We start from the raw sequence: 16,747 nt of genomic DNA on the forward strand, positions 1-16,747 counted from the left end.
TTTGCCCTAAGGGATCATCACATAGAAGATGCGACTCTTTTGTTCGCCATAGCTGTATATGGTTCAAACTTTTATGCTGCAAGATTTTTGGTTCTGCCTCAAGGATTACCCATTGAGTCACTCATGGTTTGTAAGGAAGTGATGTCCCCTGCTCACAGGTAAAAAGGGAGTGAGTGAGACTGATTGGGTGAGTCCAGCAATTATGCAGCTTTTTTGTCTCTCTCTCTTTCTCTCTTTCTCAAAAGTGTTTGGAGAAAATATTTCTTAAATGTTTTCCTGCTAGGCTAGACTGACTCACCATTTCCATCTCCGATCCCATGATGAAATATTTGATAACCTAAACCATAAAACTAATACTATATGAAACCGTGCATGCTTTCGAAAACCACTCTCCTCCCCTTTTGAAGTTACTCCTGCCTCCCAGCAGCAAGGTCCAGGGCCCTGCTTCCTGCTGCCCTTAAATTGACTCCTAGCGTGGAGAAGGAAGAACTGACACCAGGGGCAATTCCTGGCAGCTGGAAGTGCACCCTGGCTCCCACGTACCCTCTTTACAACTCAGGCAGGGTAGTGCCCTACCCGTTCACAACTGTACATCTGACGCCAGGCCTGAGGGACAGTCTGAGACCTGCTCAGGGCCTGGTCCTTCGTGGGTAGAGACAGCTGGCAGCAAGCCCTTCCTAACCCCTGAAGGCCTGCCATGGCTGATTGAGGCAGTCATACTCTGTAAGCTCTCTTAGGAGGGTCGGACACACTGATGCCCATCAGGGACTGACAGAGCTGGCAGGGAGGTGTGAACTACATTAAGAGGAAAGAAGAATCCATCTCCAAGCTTAGCACAGAGTGACTGAGGAAGCTGTTTCACCTCCCAGTAGAATTTTCTCTGAATGTTCAGCTCAAGTTTTCATCCCTAGGAACTCCTCACAAAGACCTCCTCATTTTCTCCCCGACCCCCACCCATACTTCTTGTTTCTAAGTAATGGCCTCACAACAAACTCACTAAAATGAAGCCGTTTCCCTGGAGTAAGTTTGTTAGCAAAAATCCAGGAAACTCAGTGAAATGTGCATTTCAGATAAACAATCGATAATTTGTCAGTGTAAGTGTGTCCCAAATATTTCAAATATATTAACAAATTATTGGTTGTTTATTTGAAATGCACGTTTCACTGGGAATCCCGTATTTTTATTTGCTGAATCTGGCAAACCGACTTAGGAGGTGAATGGCAGGGAAAAGTGTGTGACAGACTGAGACCCTGCTCCCACTGTTGACAGGCCCACCAGGAAGAGAAACTGCGCATGCACTCACCGTATCGGCATCTGTACTGACAGACTCCATTTTTCCCTCCCAGCAGCTCCAGAAAGGAATCGAAGTAGCTGTTGACAGATTCAAAACTGCCCCTGATGTGCCGAAGGCCCCAGTCTGAATAGGACTCCTCTGCATCAGGGCTGGTGTCACTCCTAGCTGGGCCACCCCACAGGCTGAGCCACAAAATCAAGAAGCCAGTGGCCAGCTTCATCCTGAAGCCAGCTGGGTGCTGAGGTCTTTCCTCAAACCCCAGCCAGTGTCCCAGGAAATCCAGGTATGCAGCCTGCTGGCCAGATGTCAAGCAGGACTGGGAAGGGGGTTATCTGGAACACTCAATCTGTGTATTCCCCAGAGGTGGACTTTAAACATAGCAATGGAGGTTGGGATGAGATCAGGGCAATTAGAAAGGGTAAAGGTTAGGCAGTGGGAGGGCCTGTCTGAGGGATGGCCAGTCAGAGAGAACACTTCAAAGTGGATTCCACAGCCCTGGAGGAGGGAGATGTTGGCCAACTTGTAGGAGGCACGAGCGGTGGAGCAATTGGAATTCTGCCCCCAACCAACTTGTTAACCTATTGATCAGTTACAAATTTGGTCCTTTAGGGCTAGCCTCTTGACACAAGATCTTGTCCCAAGATCCCAGCACCACCCCTAAGACCATCTGTGCATGGTCTCTAGGGAGATTTAGGAGGATGTATTGAGAGCTCAGGAAACCCCCAATGTCAGTGGGTTAACAATGGCACCCATACCAATGGTCAGGATATTATCCGTGTGTTCTAAGTGTGTGTGAAGTGGGCTTTCAGATTCGGGACCCCGGCTTCTGCCTTAGTCTCTTCTTGGCTCTCAGCTCAGACTCTGTCCTCCAACCCGGCAGAGCTCCTAAGTGCAGCCACACTGGTGCTGGGACATTTTTGCCTCTCTGCTTACAGCAGTGTTTTCATTTCCACTCAACAGTGTCTGATCTCTACAGACTGCCCAGAGATGGTGCTGAGGAAACTCCACTCTCCTTGTGTTGTTTTTACTCAAGCTGCTTAGAAACTAACTAAAGGGTTTATCAGAAACAGAATTTGAAAGTTTAGGCTTTAAGACTGTTGACTAAGACCAGAGTTTTGGCATCACTTTCAGTTCATACTTTGCTTTTAGCCACATGAAGAAATAAACTCCATGAGATCACTAGTCTCTATAAATGATATCTTTATGGACCAAATGAGTCATATAGGTTCTCTCTCAAAAGTCTGGAAAGCCCCATAGAAGATAATGAATTACATTTCTTCATTTTGGATAAGAAATCTTTTGGTCTAGAGACTCAGACTCCAGAAAGGGCAATGGTTAAAAAATATTTCATCATGGGGGCACCTGGGTGGCTCAGTCGGTTAAGCATCTGACTTGATCTCAGCTCAGGTCTTGATTTCAGGATTGTGAGTTCAAGTCCCGTAAGGGGCATGGAGCCTACTTTTAAAAAAATCATATGAACAACAATGCCACCAGTATTTTAAAGCATCTATATATTCCAAACCAGTGTATGTGTGTTTCACATCAATTCTGTGAAGTAAGGTGGATATCGTTCCATTTTGAGAGGTGAGAAAACTGAGACACAAAGGTGAAAGGACTCAGAAATGGACAGGCTGTCACTGGTGAAGTGGGGATCAGGGCCTGGTGCATGATTTGTGGGGCCCAGTCACAATGAAAATGAGAACATCCATGGGGCACCCCAGCACTGAGGCAGCTGGAGAAGGAGAAAGTGGGCACAGGGAAGGGAGACGCCCACCCTCATTCCTCGCTAACTTTGTTGAGGCACGTTTTGTGGCCTAATATGTGATCTATTCTGGAGAACATTCCATGTGTACTTGAAAAGAATGTGTATTCTATGTTTTTAGGAGGGAATGTTCTGAATGTATCTGTTAAATCCATCTGGTCCAGTGTGTCATTCAAAGCCACTGTTTGCTTTTTGATTTTCTGTTTGGATGATCTGTCCAATGATGTAAGTGGAGTTTTAAGGTCCTCTACTATTATTGTATTACTATTGATTAGTTCCCTTATGTTGTTATTTTTTTTATTTTTTATTTTTTATATGAAATTTATTGACAAATTGGTTTCCATACAACACCCAGTGCTCATCTCAAAAGGTGCCCTCCTCAATACCCATCACCCACCCTCTCCTCCCTCCCACCCCCCATCAACCCTCAGTTTGTTCTCAGTTTTTAACAGTCTCTTATGCTTTGGCTCTCTCCCATTCTAACCTCTTTTTTTTTTTTTTTCCTTCCCCTCCCCCATGGGTTCCTGTTAAGTTTCTCAGGATCCACATAAGAGTGAAACCATATGGTATCTGTCTTTCTCTGTATGGCTTATTTCACTTAGCATCACACTCTCCAGTTCCATCCACGTTGCTACAAAAGGCCATATTTCATTTTTTCTCATTGCCACGTAGAATTCCATTGTGTATATAAACCACAATTTCTTTATCCATTCATCAGTTGATGGACATTTAGGCTCTTTCCATAATTTGGCTATTGTTGAGAGTGCTGCTATAAACATCGGGGTACAAGTGCCCCTATGCATCAGTACTCCTGTATCCCTTGGATAAATTCCTAGCAGTGCTATTGCTGGGTCATAGGGTAGGTCTATTTGTAATTTTCTGAGGAACCTCCACACTGCTTTCCAGAGCGGCTGCACCAATTTGCATTCCCACCAACAGTGCAAGAGGGTTCCCGTTTCTCCACATCCTCTCCAGCATCTATAGTCTCCTGATTTGTTCATTTTGGCCACTCTGACTGGCGTGAGGTGATACCTGAGTGTGGTTTTGATTTGTATTTCCCTGATAAGGAGCGACGCTGAACATCTTTTCATGTGCCTGTTGGCCATCCGGATGTCTTCTTTAGAGAAGTGTCTATTCATGTTTTCTGCCCATTTCTTCACTGGGTTATTTGTTTTTCGGGTGTGGAGTTTGGTGAGCTCTTTATAGATTTTGGATACTAGCCCTTTGTCTGATATGTCATTTGCAAATATCTTTTCCCATTCCGTTGGTTGCCTTTTAGTTTTGTTGGTTGTTTCCTTTGCTGTGCAGAAGCTTTTTATCTTCATAAGGTCCCAGTAATTCACTTTTGCTTTTAATTCCCTTGCCTTTGGGGATGTGTCGAGTAAGAGATTGCTACGGCTGAGGTCAGAGAGGTCTTTTCCTGCTTTCTCCTCTAAGGTTTTGATGGTTTCCTGTCTCACATTTAGGTCCTTTATCCATTTTGAGTTTATTTTTGTGAATGGTGTGAGAAAGTGGTCTAGTTTCAACCTTCTGCATGTTGCTGTCCAGTTCTCCCAGCACCATTTGTTAAAGAGGCTGTCTTTTTTCCATTGGATGTTCTTTCCTGCTTTGTCAAAGATGAGTTGGCCATACATTTGTGGGTCTAGTTCTGGAGTTTCTATTCTATTCCATTGGTCTATGTGTCTGTTTTTGTGCCACCCTTATGTTGTTATTAACTGCGTTATATATTTGGATGCTCCCATGTTGGATGCATAAATATTTACAATTGTTGTATATCTCCTTGTTGCATCGTCTCCTTTATTTTTGTTTCCAGGAAAGCACTAGTCTCATTTATTGAAACTTCATGGGGCACCTCAGCACTAATCAGGCAGCTGGAGAAGGAGAAAGTAGGCAGGGGGCAGGGAGAGGCCCATCCTCATTTTCAGTCCTTGAATAATTGCTTGAAGATGGGGCTCTCATGACTCTGGGGAAAAATCTCCACCTGAGTGTTTGGGGCATACCATATGCAGGAGATGAAGCCCTTAGCCACGTGGAGCCTACATGCCACTCATTCTTGTTAGGTTTTTACCCCTTCCAGATGTAGAGCTTGCCACAAAGCATCACTGTCCAGCACAAAGCAGTCATCAGATAGCAGCAACTTGAGGGCAAAGGGACTGGAGTCAGTCACCTTAGTCAGGTTGATGTTCAGTGGCAACGGAGACCTTATACAGAGCCACAGCCTTGGCATTTGTGTGGTCAGCCATGAGGTCTTCCTCGGGATTGCCCTCCTTCAGATGAGGCGTGGGGCCCAGGACCTGGATCATCTCTACAGGCTCTTCCCCATCAGTGACAATCTCCACTTGGGCCTTGCCCTGTCACTCACTGTCCCAGATGGCCATGTCCAGGTACCGCACCTTGCAGTGCTCCAGGATGTCGAACTTGCCACCACACCAGGCAAAGATATTCTGGCCCAGGTCCAGGATGGGGCAGTCCCCAGTGTTGAAGCTGTCTCAGCTCAGTGCCCTTTCAGTGGCATGGATGTTCTTCTTCCTCTTGATCTGGTAGAGTTTCTTGGTGGCAGCTAGAGTGGCCCCTGAGGAGGTCTTGTGAAATGCTGACTCTACTCCACCTTCCTGGTACTTGAGGCCACATGAGAAGTAGCTCATGAAGAGGTCAAACTCACTGCCTTGCACCTCTCGGTGCTGCACCAACCTCTCGCCAGGCAGGGTGTTGAGGTGCACGACCAGCACAGCACAGACCCCTGTTCATCCCAGGATGGCTGCTGTCCTATCCATAGGTGCAAGTGGGAGAGCTCCTCTGGACCATTGTGCAGCACTAGGCAGGAGTCCCTCCAGAGGGAAGATGCCCTGGTTCTCATGTGCTACTGGCACTGGCTTCAGCTTCTCCACCCACCATACATGCAGGCAGGGATCCTGCACCCAGGCTGGGAATGGAGAACCAGTCTGGGGGAGGAATGTGTACATGCTGTTTCCAGTTCTGCCACCACCTTGCTCAGTAGCTCCAGCAGCCCCCTTTATTATTATGTATAGTGCTTCTTTGTTTCTTCCTGCAGACTTTGTTCTAAATTCTATTCCGTCCAACAGAATATTGCTATTCCAGCTTTCTTCTGACATCCGTTTGCATGATTAATGTTTCTCCATCCCCTCATTTCAATCTACATGCGTCTTTAGGTCTGAAATGAGTCTCTTGTAGGCAGCCTATAGATGGGTCTTATTTTTTTTATTTTTTTAAATGTTCTATTTATTTTTGAGAGAGAGCAAGTTGGGGAGAGGCAGAGAGAGGAGGACGGAGGATCCGAAGTGGGCTCTGCACCGACAGCAGTGAGCCTGATGTGGGGCTCAAACTCACGAACCCTGAGATCTTGACCTGAGCCGAAGTCAGACGCTCAAACAACTGAACCACCCAGGCGCCTAGGGTCTTGTTTTTTTAATCCACTCTGTTACCCTTTCTTTTGATTGGAGCATTTAGTCCATTTACATTATTGATAGATGCATATTTATTGCTATTTTGTTACTTGTTTTCTGGTTGTTTTTGTAGTTGGCCTCTTATCCTTTCTTCTCTTTCTCTCTTTCATGGTTTGCTGGTTTTCTTTAGTGATAAACTTAGATTCCTTGCTCTTTATTTTTTGTGTATCTATTACTGTTTTGATCTATGGCTACCATTCAGTTGATATGTAACATCTTATGCAACATATATTAAGCTGAAGCAATATATATTAAGCTGATGGTCCTTAATCTTGAACTCATTCTTTACTCCTCTCCCCTCCATATGTCGGGTATTTGGTATCATATTTTACATCCTTTTGTCTTCTCTTGCCTGATTTTACAGATAAACTTAATTTTTTTTCTTTTTTTTTTTTTTTTGCTTTTGTGCTTCCTATTTTTCTTAATCTGACTTACAGCTTTTGTTTTCCACTCAGTCTCCCTTAACATTTCTTAGCGGGCTGCTTTAGTGGTAATGAATTCTTTCAACCCTTGTTTATCTGGAAACTTTATTTCTCCTTCTATTCTGAATGACAGCCTTGCTGAATTGAATATTCTTGGCAGCAGATCTCTTCCGTACAGCACTTGGAATATATCCTGCCACTCCCTTCTGGCCTGCAAAGTTGCTGCTGAAAAACCAGCTTATAGCCTTACGGGGTTTCCTTGGTATGTACCTGTCTTCTTTTCTCTTGCAACCTTTAAATTCTTTATCACTATTTTTTCCCATTCTAATTACTATGTGTCTTAGTTGGGCCTCCTTGGGTTGACTTTTGCTAGGGAATCTCTGTGCCTCTTGAATCTGGATCTGTTTTCCTCCCCAGATTTGGGGAGTTTTTAGCTATTATTTCTTCAAATGAATTTTCTGCCCCCTTTCTCTCTCCTCTCCTGGGATCCCTATAGTAGGAATGTTATTGCTCTTGATGGTATCACTGAGTTCTCTAAATCTATTCTCATTAAGCAGTATTTATACGTCTCTCACCTGTTCAGCTTGATTGATTTTCATTACTCTATCCTCTAGGTCACTGATACATTCCTCTGCTTCCAGTAGCTTACTATTGATTGCATCTGTTGTATTTTTAATTTCACTTATTGAGTTCTTCATCTCTGATATGTTATCTCTTTGTCAAGGGTCTCACTGATGTCTTCTACCCTTTTCTGAAGTCCACTGAGTGTCTTTATGAGCTGTCAGCACAAAGCCTGGAGCCTGCTTCAGATTCTGTCTCCCTCTTTCTCTGCCCCTTCCCTGTTTGTGCTCTGTCTCCTCTCTCTGTGTCTCTCTGTCTCTCAGTCTCTCAAAAATAAACATTAAAAAAATTAAATTCTTCATCAGGTATATGACTTATTTCTGTTAGATCTCCTGCTGTGATTTTGTCCTCTTCTTTCATTTGGGACATATTATTCCTCTCCCTTGTCTACCTTGCTGTGTCTGTTTCTGTGTGTTAGGAAAAGTCAGCTACATCTTATGCTCTTAAGAGTAGTGGCTTTATGAAGAAGAGGTCCTGTAGTGCCCTTCACTGCAGTGTCCCCTGTTTATCAGAAACTTGCCACTTCAGGGGAGTCTCCTACATGTGTTGCTTGAGTCCTACTATTTTGTCTGAGTCGCTTTTCCTTTCAGTCCAGACATCTGCACTGACTCTTCGCCTGTTGTTGTCTGTGCTTGATCTCTGGTGTTAGAGAAACCCAGGCAGCCCGGGTCTTAGGGGACATGACCACAGGAAGGCACCAGAACAGGCTGGCAGTGTAAGCATAATTGGTGATGAGTCACTAGTTCTTGGCTGGATCCCCCAAAGTGCAATGGCTGAGGGCATGGCACACAGTGGCATTAACAAAATTTGCATTTAGCCCAGGGCAGAGGCCAGCAGGCTTGGAGAACTTGTGGGCAGGTGCCCTGCTACCAGGTTAGGTAGCAAGTGTCTGTGCAGCACTGCCTCCTGCAGGTGGCTCTGTGTTTACACTGGGGACTGGGGGGGAGGAAGATGGCTCCTGCCAGATCCTTTGGTCCAGAAGTCCCCCAACACATTCCAAAATTCATATAAACAGATCTTTTCCCCATTTACCCCAGACCTTATGCAAAGTGTTGCCTCCCCGTGGGCTGTTGTCTCTTATGGGTGAGGACTCAGCTATCACTCATCCTCCTGGCTTGCCCAGTGCTGAACCAGCTGACTTTTAAAGCTCCAGGCCCCAAGTCCCACTGGTTACATACAAACTCATACAATTCAGCCCCTCTGATTTTCAAGAACAGCTGTTATGCGGATTTGTCTTTCCCATATGGGCTCTCTGGTGCTTTCTCCATTCTGTGCCAGCAGCTCCCTCCCTCCTGGGGGCAGGTCCTGACCACCATTTCTGCTCTTCCTAACCTCTCAGATGCAGCTTCTCTACTTTTAGTTATGGAGTTTGTGCTGCCCATCTTCCGATTATTCTCAGCTTATTTACTCAGCTGTGAGTGATACCTAGCTGTAAATGTGGGATGGGGTGAGCTTAGGGTCCTTCTACTTGGTCATCTTGGCCTTAGGAGACTTGGTTACTGGAAGATTATTGTGATCCTTTAGTGTTGTCATGTTTCTTTGATTTTTCATGTTCTTTCAAGTCTTGTGTTGCTGTCTTCACATTTGAAGTAGGGGTCATCTCCAGTTTTTAATAACTGCCTTTAGGAAAGAAATAACTTCTGTCATCCTTGCTAAGGATTCTAAGACTTTCTCAGATCTTCTATGCTCAATGCTTTTTGCTTTCTCTTTTGGCTGAATTATTAAATCTGAATGTCTTCTCTCAATCCTGTAATGCACCAGATCACATTCTGACAGCCTTCCTTTTGCTTCACTGAGGGCAGGCTTAAACCTCAAGTTTGTGGCATCTCCAGATGGCCTCCAGATCCAAGCCAAATGTCTGTGCATACCCACTAGCTATCTGCCAAAGCTCACCCCGGTACCATCAGGAGTGCACACTGGGAGTCAGCCACAGGATTTGGGGATGCATGGGTGAGCCATATCAGGTGCTAAGCATGCCCATGTACCACCTAGGGGGAATCCACATGCAAGCCATCCCAGTGACTTCTGCAAGCAGCCTCTGACACAGGAACTGTGTGTCACTAATGCCATCTAAGAGTGCTATCTGCCACTCTCCCAGCTTCTTCTAGCCCCTCAGTGATACAGCTCATGACTCAGTAGTTCTGATGGATTGAGAGAGAAATAGCCTTCATTGGCAGCATCCTGTATGACTGTGGAAGCTGCTTTGCCAGTTTTTAATTGCAGTTACTTTTATTGTTGAGTTTTAAGAATTTGCTCTATATCCTGGATATTAATCGTCTGTAGATACATGATTTGCAAATATTTTCTCCTATTCTGTGGATTGCCGTTCACTCTCTTGATAGTTTTAAATTTTGCACAAAAGTTTTGAATTTGGATGAAGTCCAATTGATCTATTTCTTTTATTGCCTGTGCTTCTGATGTCATATCCAAGAAAACATCACCAAATCCAGTATCATGAAGATAAAGCTCTGTTTTCCTCAAGATTTTTACAGTTTCACCTGTAAAGATCCACTTTACCCTAATTTTTATATGTGGTGTATGATAACAATTTCGTTCATTGGCATGTTGATACCCAGTTTTCCCAGCACCATTTGTTGAAAAAAGCATCGCTTGTACCATTGAATGGTTTTAGCACCCTTGTCAAAATCACTTGACCATGTCTGTGGGAATTCATTGTGGGCTCTTTATTCCAGTCTATTGGTCTATATGTCTATCCTTAAGCCCATATCATAGTTTTGATTACCTTAGCTTTGTAGTAAGCTTTGAAATCAAGAAGTATGAGGCCTTTAACTTTGTTTTTTATAAAAACAGTTTTGGCTACTTGGGGCCCCTTACTCCATATGAATTCTAGGATTGGTTTTTCTATTTCTGCAAGAAACAAAATGCTGGTATTTTAATAGAAATTGCATTGAATCTATAGATTACTTTGTGTATTATCATCTCAACAATATTAAGTCTTCCAGGCCATCAATAATGGATGACTTTCCATTTATTTTTGTCTTTAATTTCTTTCATCAATGTTTAATAAAGTTTCAACTTACAAATCTTGAACCTCCTTGGGTAAATCTGTCCCTAAGTATTTTATTCTTTTTGATGCTAGCATAAATGGAATCATTTTATTTTTCTTTTCAGATTGTCTGTTGTTATCGTATAGAAATGCAACTTTTTTTAAAAGTATTGATTTTATATTTTGCAACTTTGCTGGATCCATTTATTGGTTCTACAGGGAGATTTTTGTGGACTACTTAGAGTTTTCTACATAGAAGTTCATCTCATCTGTGAACTGAAATAATTTAATTCTTCCATTACACTTAGATGTCTGTTACTGTTCTTGCCTAACTGCTCTGACTAGGACTTCCAATACTATGGTGAATAGAAGTGGTGAAAGTGGGCATCCTTGGCTTGATCTTAGGAAAAATGTTTTCAGACTATCACCACTGAGGATATTAACTGTTCAGTTTTCATAGATGGTCTTTACCATGTTGAGAAAGTTTCCTTTTATCCCTAGTTTGTTGAAGTGTTTTTTTTTTAATCAGGGTGTTAAAATGTGTATTCTATATCAGTTGAAATTATTATGTGAGTTTTTCCTCCTTTCTATTACTGTGGTGTGTTACATTTCATATATTGTACCATTTTTGTATTCCAAAAATAAATCCCACTTAAAAAGGTCAACAAAATTGACAAATCTTTAGCTAGAATGACTAAGACAAGAAGGGGATTTAAAAAAAATAATATTTTTTTTATTTTAAGAGAGAGCAGGGGTAAGCAGGGTAGGGGCAGAAAGAGAAGGGGAGAGAGAATTCCATGCAGGCTCCGTGCTGTCAGTGTAGAGCCTGATCTGGGGCTTGATCTCATGAACCATGAGATCATGACCTGAGCCAAAATCAAAAGTCAGACACTCCACTGACTGAGCCACCCAGGTGCCCTAAAGATTTAAATTATTAAATAAGAAATGCAACAGGGCACATTACTACCAACTTCATGGAAATAAAAAGAGTTATAAGAGTACTATGGAAAATTGTGCCCCAATAATTGGATAACCTAGATGAAAGGGACATATCCTAAAAACATGCAATCTAAAAGGACTGAAGGGGCGCCTGAATGGCTCAGTCAGTTAAGCATCTGACTCGTAAGTTTGGCTCGGGTCATGATCTCACGGTTTGTGAGTTCAAGCCCTGTGTCAGGCTCTGCACTAATAATGCAAAGCCTGTTTGGGACTCTCTCTCTCTCTACCCCTCCCCCAGCCAGTGAGCATGCACACACATGCGCGCGCGCACACACACACACACACACTTTCTCTCTCTCTCTCAAAATAAATAAACTTAAAAAAAATTTTTTAGGGGCGCCTGGGTGGCTCAGTTGGTTAAGCATCCGACTTCAGCTCAGGTCACGATCTTGCGGTCTGTGAGTTCGAGCCCCGCGTCGGGCTCTGGGCTGATGGCTCAGAGCCTGGAGCCTGCTTCCGATTCTGTGTCTCCCTCTCTCTCTGCCCCTCCCCCGTTCATGCTCTGTCTCTCTCTGTCTCAAAAATAAATAAATGTTAAAAAAAAATTTTTTTTTAAATAAATAAATTTAAAAAAAATTTTTTTAAAGGACTGAATAAAGAAATGTAAAATCTGAATAGAACTTATGACTAGTTTGGGATTGAATTCATAATGGAAAACCTCCGGAGAAAAGCCTTGGACCAGATGGCTTCACTGTTGAATTCTATTTTTTATTTATTTATTTTTCAACGTTTATTTATTTTTGGGACAGAGAGAGACAGAGCATGAACGGGGGAGGGGCAGAGAGAGAGGGAGACACAGAATCAGAAACAGGAAACAGGCTCCAGGCTCTGAGCCATCAGCCCAGAGCCTGACGCAGGGCTCGAACTCACGGACCGGGAGATTGTGACCTGGCTGAAGTCGGACGCTTAACCGACTGCGCCACCCAGGTGCCCCGAATTCTATAAAACATACGAAGAATACCAATCTTTCTCCTTCTCAAATTCTTCAAAAAAATTGAAGAGGAAAAAACACTTAACTCAGTTTAAGAGGTCAGTATCACCCTGATACCAATGTGAGACTAAGGCACCACAGGAAAGAAAACTATAGACTGTTAATGAATTGATATAAATGTCTTATTTAGAACAGTAGCAAACTGAGTTCATCAGCATTTAAAGGATTATACAGCATAACCACATGCCTACCGCCCCTCAGCATCTTCCCACCACCACAGGGCTCCCAAAGCTAGAAATTCTCTTTTCCTTCCAAACATAAGTAGCATTTTATCTCTACTTTCATAATACCTTTTCAAAATATTATAGTTACTTGTATTTATCATGTTTAACAGATTTTCCTCTATACTCAATCATATAATATGCAAATAATGAGAAATTTATTTTTTCCTTTTTAACCAAAATTCCTTTTCTTGGCCAAGACTCCTGGCTGCTTCTAACATAGCACTTTATTAATTTAAGGAAAAAGAATATTAAGGATATTAATGAGGTCACAATATCTAGAGGGGTAGGAGATGCTGAGCTTGGTTGCTACACAACAAGGAAAAATGCTGCCACTCCATACTTAGGCATAGATGCCAGAAATCTGCCACAGAAGCCCCAAGGTGAACCAGACATCACCACCACAAGGCTTGCCATCTGCAAGTCTTCTCATGTGCAAATGCTACCATACATTGCTCTCAAGTGTGTTGTTTCTCTGATAAAACCAAGGTGGATGCCTATGGATAGGAAGTCCTTAAAATATTGTACCTTCCAGTCTATTTAGTATAGCAAAACAAGAATTGGAATGGGTAGTGTGAGCTTTACAAAACTACCTGCCCCATAACTCTTTTCTTTTTCTTGTATTTACCAAGACCTTGGGAACAACTGTTTGGTTTTTTTTTAATTCCATTAGAGTTAAAATACAGTGTTATACTAGTTTCAGGTATGCAATATAGTGATTCAACAATTCTATAAATTACTCAGGGCTCATCATAAGTGTACTTTTTTTTAAGATTTTAAGTAATCTCCACACCCAACATGGGGCTTGAACTCACAACCCTTAGATCAAGAGTTGAACATTCTATTGACTGAAAGAGCCAGGCACCCCACCATAAGTGTACTGTTAATCCCCTTCACCTATTTTACCCGGCCCCCTACCTACATCCCCTCTGGTAATCAGTTTGTTCTCTGTAGTTAAGATTTGGCTTTTTTTGGTTTGTCCCTTTCTTCACCTTTGTGTATTTGTTTAATTTCTTATATTCCACATATGAGTAAAATCATATGGTATTTGTCTTTCCCTGACTTAGTTCATTTAGCATTATACTCTCTTGATCCATCTATGTTGTTGCAAATGGTAAGATTTCATTCTTTTTTATGGCTGAATAATATTTCATTATGTATATATATATACCACATCTTCTTTATCCATTCATCTATCAATGGACACTTGGGCTGGTTTCATAATTTGGCTGTTGTAAATAATGGTGCTGTAAACATAGGTATGCATGTATCCCTCTGAATTAGTGTTTTTGTATTCTTTGGGTAAATGCCCAAGAGTGCAATTGCTGGATCATGTGGTAGTTCTATTGATTTTTTGAGAAGCTTCCATACTATTTTTCTAAGTGGCTGCACCATTTTACATTCCCAACAGTGCAAGAGCATTCCCCACATCCTCACCAACATGTGTTGTACCTTATGTTGTTGATTTTGGCCATTCTGATATCTGTGAGGTGATATCTCATTGTAGTTTGTTTTTGTTTTTTTGTTACAACCACTTTTTTTTTGAGAGAGAGAGAGAGTGAAAGTGGGAGAGGGACAGAGGGAGAGACAGAGAGAGAATCCCAAACAGGCTCCACACCCAGCACAGAGCCCAACATGGGGCTCCATCTCACTACCGTGAGATCATGACCTGAGCTAAAATCAAGAGTCGGTGCTTAGCCAACTGAGCCACCCAGATGCCCCTCTCATGGTAGTTTTGATTTGCATTTCCCTGATGATGAGTGATGTTGAGCATCTTTTCATGTGTCTGTTGGCCATCTGGATGTCTTCTTTGAAGAAATGTCTGTTCATGTCTTCTGCCCATTTTTAAATTGGATTATTTGTTTTTTGGCTGTTGAGTTGTATATGTTCTTTACATATTTTGGATATTAACCCTTTATCAAATATGTCCTTTATAAACATCTTCATCTACTCTGTAGGTTGCCTTTTAATTTTTTTTACTGTTCCCTCTGTTGTGCAGAAGGTTTTTATCTTGATGTAGTCCCAATAGTTTATTTTTGCTTTTATTTCCCTTGCCTCAGGAGACCTATCTAGAAAACTGTTATGATCGATGTCAGAGAAATTATTGCCTGTGCTCTCTTCTAGGATTTTTGTGGTTTCAGGTCTCACATTTAGATCTATAATCCATTTTGAATTTATTTTTGTGCGTGATGTAGAAAGTTATTCAGTTATATTCTTTTGCATGTAGCTGTCCAGTTTCCTCAACACCATTTGTTGAAGAAACTTTTTCCCATTGCATATTCTATCCTGTTTTGTTGTAGATTAATTGACCATATAATGGTGGGTTTATTTCTGGGCTTTCTATTCTGTTCCATTGATCTATACGTCTATTTTTGTGCCAGAACCATGCAGTTTTGATTATTACAGCTTTATAGTAAAATTTGAAATCTGGAATTGGGATTACTCCAGCTTTGCTTTTTCAAGATTTCTTTGGCTATTCAGGGTCTTTTATGTTTCCATAGAAATTTAAGAATTGTTCTAGTTCTGCAAAAAATATTGTTGGTATTTTGATAGGGATTGCATTAAATCTGTAGATTGCTTTTGATAGTATGGACATTTTAATAATATTTGTTTCAGTCCATAAGCATGGACTATCTTTCTATTTGTATAATCTTCAATTTCTCTCATCAATGTTTTATAGTTTTCTGAGTACTGGTATTTGACCTCCTTGGTTAAATTTATTTTTAGGTACTTTTTTTTGGTGCAATTTTAAATGGGGTTGTTTTCTTAATTTCTATTCTTGCTGCTTCATTAAGGTGTATAGAAATGCACATGATTTCTTCACATTGATTTTTGTATCCTGTGACATTACTGAATTCATTAATCAGTTATACTAGTTATTTTTGGTGGAATGTTTAGGGTTTTCTATATATAGTATCATGTCATCTACAAATAATGAAAGTTTTACTTCTTCCTTACTAATAAAGGTCTTCTATTTCTTTTTCTTGTCTGATTGCTGTGGCTAGGACTTCCAGTACCATGTTGAATAAAAGAGTGAGAGTAGATATTTTTGTTCCTGATGTTGGGGAACAGCTCTCGCCCCATTGATATGATGGTAGCTGTGGGCTTTTCATATGTAGCCTTTATTATGTTGAGATGTGTTCCCTCTAAACCTACTCTGTGTTTATTTTAAGTAAGCTCTACGCCCAATGTGGGGTTCAAACTCCTGACCCTGAGATGAAGAGTCACACGTTCCACCAACTGAGCCAGCCAGGTGCCCTGTTGATGGATTTTATCATGAATGTTGTTGTACTTTGTGAAATGCTTTTTCTGAATCCACTGAAATGATCATATAGTTTTTATCCTTTTTCTTATTGATGTGATGTATCATGTTGATTGATTTGCAAATATTGAACCACTCTTGCATGTGGAATAAATTGCACTTGCTTGTGATGAATGATTCTCTTAATGTATTGTTGGCTTCAGTTTGCTAGCATTTTGTTGAGGATTTTCACATCTATGTTCATTAGCAATATTGACCTGTAGTTCTCTCTCTCACTCTCTCTTTGCATTTTAGAGAGAGTGTAAAAGAGAAGGGGAAGAGGCAGAGAAAGAGAGAGAGAATCTTAGGCAGGCTGCATGCTCAGCACAGAGCCCAATGTGGGGTTCAATCCCATGACCCTGGGATCATGACCTCAGCCAAAATCAAGAGTTGGATGTTCAACCAACTGAGCCACACAGCACCCCTGGCTGTCTTTTTTTGGTAGTGTCTTTATCTGATTTTGGTATCAGGGTAATGCTAGCATCATAGAATGAGTTTGGTATACAACATCGTCTGCATGTAGTAGTCTATATTAAGCTGATGGTTGCTTAAGTTTGAATCCATTTTTCACTCCTCTCCCCCACCCACATGTTGGTGTCATATTTTATATCCTTTTGTTTTGTGATATATGGTATCATGTTTTACATCCTTTTATTTTGTGAGTT

At 41.7% G+C, this 16,747-nt stretch overlaps 1 protein-coding gene and 1 pseudogene across 3 annotated transcripts in view; both read right to left on the reverse strand.

The window, feature by feature from the left end:
* The window catches only part of PLA2G12B (phospholipase A2 group XIIB), a 30,700-nt gene extending 29,048 nt beyond the window's left edge, over positions 1 to 1,652 (reverse strand). For 2 of the 3 annotated variants that reach the window (XM_043596606.1, XM_043596605.1), the window contains exon 1: positions 1,304 to 1,651. In XM_043596606.1, the coding sequence (XP_043452541.1) occupies positions 1,304 to 1,514 (211 nt within the window). In that variant the 5' untranslated portion in view covers positions 1,515 to 1,651. Of the gene's footprint in view, positions 1 to 1,303 lie in introns of all 3 variants that reach the window. The other variant, XM_043596607.1, reaches the window with a different exon arrangement.
* Positions 1,653 to 4,868: 3,216 nt separating this feature from the next.
* Positions 4,869 to 6,038, reverse strand: LOC122493523 (annotated as a pseudogene).
* Positions 6,039 to 16,747: the final 10,709 nt, after the last annotated feature.

Source organism: Prionailurus bengalensis, chromosome D2, assembly GCF_016509475.1.
Source record: "Prionailurus bengalensis isolate Pbe53 chromosome D2, Fcat_Pben_1.1_paternal_pri, whole genome shotgun sequence".
Classification (NCBI taxonomy): Eukaryota; Metazoa; Chordata; class Mammalia; order Carnivora; family Felidae; genus Prionailurus; species Prionailurus bengalensis.